General features: G+C 38.2%; 1 protein-coding gene across 1 annotated transcript; it reads left to right on the top strand.

Moving 5' to 3' along the window:
* The first annotated feature begins 3,421 nt into the window (after positions 1-3,421).
* LOC129726646 (uncharacterized) lies at positions 3,422-4,641 on the top strand. The gene is made up of 2 exons (XM_055683594.1): positions 3,422-3,975; positions 4,039-4,641. The coding sequence occupies exons 1-2, from the start codon at positions 3,491-3,493 to the stop codon at positions 4,127-4,129; spliced, it is 576 nt and encodes a 191-aa protein (XP_055539569.1). The 5' UTR covers positions 3,422-3,490; the 3' UTR covers positions 4,130-4,641.
* Positions 4,642-5,953: the final 1,312 nt, after the last annotated feature.

Here is a 5,953-nt window from a genome sequence, read left to right as displayed (position 1 = left end):
ACAGCATTTTTAAATAGCTTCCCAAAAATAAGTCATGCTTCACAAAAAAGCACAGAATGGCATCTTTTACCCATAGAAACGTCTATGCAAAGTTTCAGCATAATCAAAAATGACAATTTAAAAAAATATAACTGGGACACTTTCTGTGGAACTGTTCAACAGTTAGAGTTTTCAAGGAATTTTCAATACGTCTGAATCAAATTTATTTGAACAAATAAATTTGAGATCTATCTCATAGCTGGAAAATATCCAATCAAAAAACATAGATAGGTTTAAAAGAGTGATTGTTTCATTTTTTCTAAAACTTAAGTTTACACACAACCACATTAACCTGATCACTCACATATACACATTGATATAGACATACACCCCCCCCCCTCCACACACACGCGGACGTCACATAATAATTATATTTTCTTCATAATACTTACTGTTTCGTTCGAACTGTTTCGAAGTATTTTTTATTCTGTCCAAAAACGGCTTCAAACTTAGTTTCTTTATTGTATCGTGTACGCAGAGCTGCAACGTATGTGCTGCACATCTCACGCTATCTGAAATAGCGTTTGTAATCGCATCTAAGCATTTTTCCTCTTCCAAACTTTCGTCGTAATCGATATTTTCGTCCAAATTTCCAACTTCCAAATCATAATCGATATCGTCATCTCGTCTTTGGGCTTCACGGATTAATTTAGCGGCTTTTAAATAATTTGCGCCATTGTCTGTTGTCACCGAATATATTTGTTTGACGTCAACTTCAAAATCGTTCATTACCCGAAGAATCTCATCTTTCAAAGCTTCAGCAGTTTGCGGAGCATCAAAATCGATAACTGCTAGAGTTCGCAGGACAAACGTTGCCTTTTCTATAAATTGCACGCAAATACTAATGAGGTTTCTCCCTTTCCGTGTAGCCGAATCGACCTTCACGCACAACATCCTTCCTTTCAATTCCCTGATTATTTCTTTTTTAAATTCTAACGCAGTTTTTTCAACTTCAACTGGAATGGTCTTACGGTTAATGCTGGGGACCTTCAACGCTTTTGTAAGCATGTCAAGCAAGTTAGCTAGGCCAGGTTGATCAAGCATATTAAACGCCAACCCTCCTTCCGTTACCATTTTCACACAATATTCGATAAGCAATTTGTTATCAATTGGTACGGAAACTGCGGGAATCTTCCGTTTTAATGGAATGTTTTGGCGTGTTTCGTCATTTGCAATCGTTTCATTAAACACGTCAGCATGCACTAATTGTAAGTGCCTTCTCAAGTTATAAAATTTGTCGACAGTTAATTGTTTTAAACATAAACTACACCGTGGAAAAGATCTGTCTCCTTCCCTCGTAAAGTAATCGGTGATAACCTTCACCGTATCCTTTGACAACTTAGCACGTTTTCCTTCCGACATAGTACTTCTGGAGCAAAATCAAAACAGGTTATTATTTATCAAAACTTTCAACTCAACTAAGTCAATGAACCATTCTCATCCCACTTGTTTTGTATGTAGTGTTAATGAATGAATGGGATGAGAAAGAGAAACAAAACACACATCGTGTTCGAGGAAACGCGTGTTCGCCCCCATTTAGCTAAAGGGCATCCGACGTGCATTCACGAAGTCAAAACACTCGAGCCGAGGGCTCCCGAAGTTGCCGATGTGGCGTTTCATTCGGGACACTGTAAGTTTCAGTTTTGTATTGGCACTGGAAGGGCAAAAAAAATACCCCCGGTGGCATTGCTTGAAACACACACGCGGGCGTGTGGTGGGTTTAGACATGCCTGGTTGGAATTTACAGCCCAAATTTTGATGCTTCTATCAGCCGGCAGTGTCAGAACACTACAGAATTTATTGACGTTGAAGCACTCAATACCTATGCTGACGATTATGGAGATGACGACGATTTGCAGGAATTCAACTTTCAAGACAATGAAACATCCATCCTATCTCATCACCACCCTATCGAGTTCGTAAATGTTAATACAACTGAACTGGAAAATGATCATCTAAGTAATCCAACAGTGTTTGAATTAGACAGAATTTTACCCAACTGTAACGGTTATGTTAAGGTAACAAACTGTCGAACTGGACATAAGCATACATTCAGTATTATGAACTCATCTGGAAATATTATAAACATGAAAAAAGAGTACCTGCTATATTTACTGACACCGGGGCGGTACCAATTGTCAACAGATAGGCTGGCACGATTCAAGCAAAAAGAATTTGCAAATAAACCAGACCAGCAACATGAACACATTTGATCCAAAATGTGCTAACGGCAGAAGTTTATAATGCTTAACAGTTCTTGGTTCAACAACATTCAAAGATAGTGTTTTTATCACGGTTTGTTTTGTTAAGAAGATGTAAATAAAACTATAAAAAAACAATCAGTATGAAATAAAATGATTTCATATGTTTATATATTCGCTGATCATGAAAAGAAATTCAAACATGATGACATCATTAAGTCGTTCACTATTTAGCTGTTTGCCTCAGGTGTTTTGTTTGAATATGGCTTCTCTACGACAGTTTGAAGTGTAAGGGCGTTTTTTAGATATCAAAATCATGCAATTTCAACAGTGTTAAAGTTTTTTCAATGACGTATTTTCTGTTTTCAATAATAAGTTACTCAAGGTACGAAACATTTGTGTAAGAGAGGAGGTGAGGATTAAATAAGTGATATCTTCTGAGTATTTTTTTTTCCAAGAGAGCTTAAGTCTGTGAGGATATAAACGCGAAAATACGTTAGGGGCCATCCACATACTACGTGGACAGATTTTTAACGATTATTAATTCCGTTTAGACGTGTGAATGATGACATAAGCAAAAATATCCACCTCTCTTTCTTACACAAACACTAAACAAATATCAGCAACTTCAGCACTGCCAAATCAAATTAACGGGGTTGTTGCTGCTTTACTAGGTTTTGCGTGGGAAAAAACGGGAAGCAAATATTTTTGTTTTATTTGTTCAGAAGCCCCTAACCGAAACTGTGCGTGCAAATTTCAAAACCTGTTAACGCCGTCAACGCGGATATGGTAACAACATGGGTCGTAAATGCGAGTACTTTTTCTGCGGCAATAAACAAGGTTTAAATGTGAATAAATCGTTTTATCGTTTCCCTAAAGATTTCAAAATGTTAATATGTATTCATTGATACGGCTAGTGCGCTAGAATTGATGAAATATTTTTTTCGAATAGGTGTAAATTGTGGGTCTCTGTGTGCCATTCTCTGGATGCGACGGAATTGTTTTCGTCAACTGGAGAAACAGCGTTTCATCATAAAATTCTGTGTTCTGATCATTTTGCTCATCATGCGTTTATCGACCCCAACAATACAAAAAAGGGTTAATATTACCGCGAAATTGCACTGGTGGTTGTTTTGAATGATAGGAAAACGGTCTTGTCTTTTAACAGATTGAAACCGCTTGCTGTCCCTGGTGCAGTCCCGCATGAGCACTACGCTGCACCAAAAGATTCTGTATGCGATAATATCAATATGACTGGTGTAAGCAGACTGCCTGCAGAGTTTCTTCCGGAAAGCAACATTTCGTTCAAAGATATCACGCAAGATGAAGATTCCTATTCGGTCAACCATATGGAAAACGGTGAAGAAGTTAGTTCGCATGGAATGTCACGAGACGATGTTTGTAATCCTGCTCTGGAAATTCCGATTGAAAAAATCCAAAATGATATTGATTCTTATTCCGTTAAATCTCTTGAGGGTGACGATGACTTCAAATTATGGCGAGGGATATCACGCGATGGCACCTGCGGTTCCAAGTTTTTAACTTCGAATAAAAGTAGTGATGATAGTTTTTATCCAATTGAGTATCTCGAGGATGATCAGGATTTGAAATTGTGTACTCCTCGCAAAGAAATCAACGAACCGGAATACATGAAGAATATTTCAAACAACAGCAACTCTTGTCGCAGCATTGTATTTGAAGAGATTGTTTCACAAGAAGATGATAGCTGGTGCAGGTACATGCAAAGTTCTAGTTAGTGTTATTTGTTTATTCATTTCTTTTTTCCCACGATTTCTAGTCAATTTTCAAAAATAACAAATGTAAATAATTCTTATCAGGACAAGAACCTAAGCGCTACAGCAGCCAAAATATTCGAACTTGAACAGTAGCTCATCACAATGCATCGCATCGTCAATAAGCACAACGACGATCTTAAAAACGTGAAACGACAATTATTCGTCACTAAACAAACTAGCAAGCGACGCCTTATACTTTTGCAAAAAAAGTCGGAAAATTTACTACTTAAGCGAAAGCTGAAGCTGCTCAGTCGAAAGGAAAGCGTCCACGAGAGTTTAGAAAAAATATTGCGAGAAAACCCAGTGCTTAGTGACATGATCCGAAATAAATAAAGGCCGCCAAAAGCTAGAAGATACCATCCAATTACAATGAAGTTCGCATCCGGTGTGTACCTTAGCGGACCACGCAGTTAGGAATCATTCAAATATTACATAACGCGAAATTGGCAATTTTCAATACCCACCCACCCCCATGTAACGCAATTCTGCATGTTTGCCACATGCAATATAACGCTTTGCTGAATACCCCCCCACCCCTGAGCGTGTTATGTATTATTCGAATGATCCCTTATCGCTACCTGGAGAACTCTAAAATATTTATGTTACCACGCAAAAACTCAGTATATAACCACAATCGGGCTATTAAGATGGGACCTGGTTTGAACATTGCGATTATGAAAAAAATCAAAGCAAAAATTTGTCGCTTACATGAGAAGGAAAAAATTGCATGTATTTGTATGGACGGGATGTCTATAAGAGCTGTTCTCACTTATGCAGCTAAAGCAGATGAATTCTCTGGTTTCCCCGATGACGGAGTACACCGAAAAATTGAAAAAAATGATGTTAAAAGACTAGTCACAGAAGCTGTAACAGTTTAGGTTTCTGGAATAAACAGCAGATTCAAACAGGTATTTGAGTATGCGCGATTTATATTTGCCCTTTTTACGCGGTATTGTTTTTTACGCTAGTTTCTGCATCAATGCGGTTTTTACGCGACGTTTTGAATTAACACAATTTTTACGCAAGTTTCTGAATAATGAAAGACATACTGTACATGTGTGTGTACATACTTTCTCAGCTGGTCTTGAGGTACGATGCTGGCTTAACAAGCCAGTCGTCGTAGGTTCGAGTCTCGGCTTGGGAAAGACTGTTAGTGTCAGTAGGATCGTAGCGTTAGCCCCGCAATTGTCCTGTACACTTAACAGTTGGCTGCGAAGTCTGTGTATAACAACAAAAGGTCGAGTTCCGATATGGAAAGTAGCACCAAGGCTTTGCTTTGCTTTTTTTTAAGTGTACATATATTTACCTCGAGTGCCCATTTATGTATATAGGGAACCTATGGGTTAATACCGATGTGAGATACTTGGCCCGCAAAGTTTGTCAATGAGGTGAACGGCCAAGTTCCCAATAAAAAAATGTAGTGGCAATGCTTTGCGTTATATTCATTGATGTGATGTAATTTTTATCTATTTCCAGCTTCTGGGATACCTACTTGCCCATAACAGCTTGGGAAGTCGCACCCAATTGAAATTTTTCAAAAAACACTACAGAAAACACGAAACTGTGGACTAGTCCCTTCGATCTTCACCATGGATCAATGTACAACAAACATGAAAATGGCGAAAGAAGCCGGAGTAACAATTGAGAGACCATTTATTGATATAGACGGAGAAAAAATAGCTGTAATGTACGATGTACCACATTTAATTAAAAATGCGCGAAATGCGTTGTTCAAATACAACGCTGTGTTTGGAAACAAAATCGCATCATTTTCACATATAAAGGAACTCTACGAAAAGGATATTGGCTCCGCTCTTCGATTGGTTCCGAAACTGACAGAAAAAAGCTTAACCCTTCCTCCATTTTCCAAGATGAACGTAGCTCTGGCCACGCGCGTACTTAGTGAGTCTACTGCTG

This window comes from Wyeomyia smithii, chromosome 3, assembly GCF_029784165.1.
Source record: "Wyeomyia smithii strain HCP4-BCI-WySm-NY-G18 chromosome 3, ASM2978416v1, whole genome shotgun sequence".
In the NCBI taxonomy this organism is placed as follows: Eukaryota; Metazoa; Arthropoda; class Insecta; order Diptera; family Culicidae; genus Wyeomyia; species Wyeomyia smithii.
Note: the sequence above shows the minus strand (reverse complement) of the source record. Positions and strands in the feature narration are given on the sequence as shown.

Bases quoted from the DNA above. Each gene is read 5' to 3' on its own strand.
- LOC129726646 (XM_055683594.1), top strand. From the start codon at position 3,491: ATGACTGGTGTAAGCAGACTGCCTGCAGAGTTTCTTCCGGAAAGCAAC. The intron at 3,976-4,038 runs GTACATGCAAAG...CACGATTTCTAG, and splicing joins GAAGATGATAGCTGGTGCAG to TCAATTTTCAAAAATAACAA.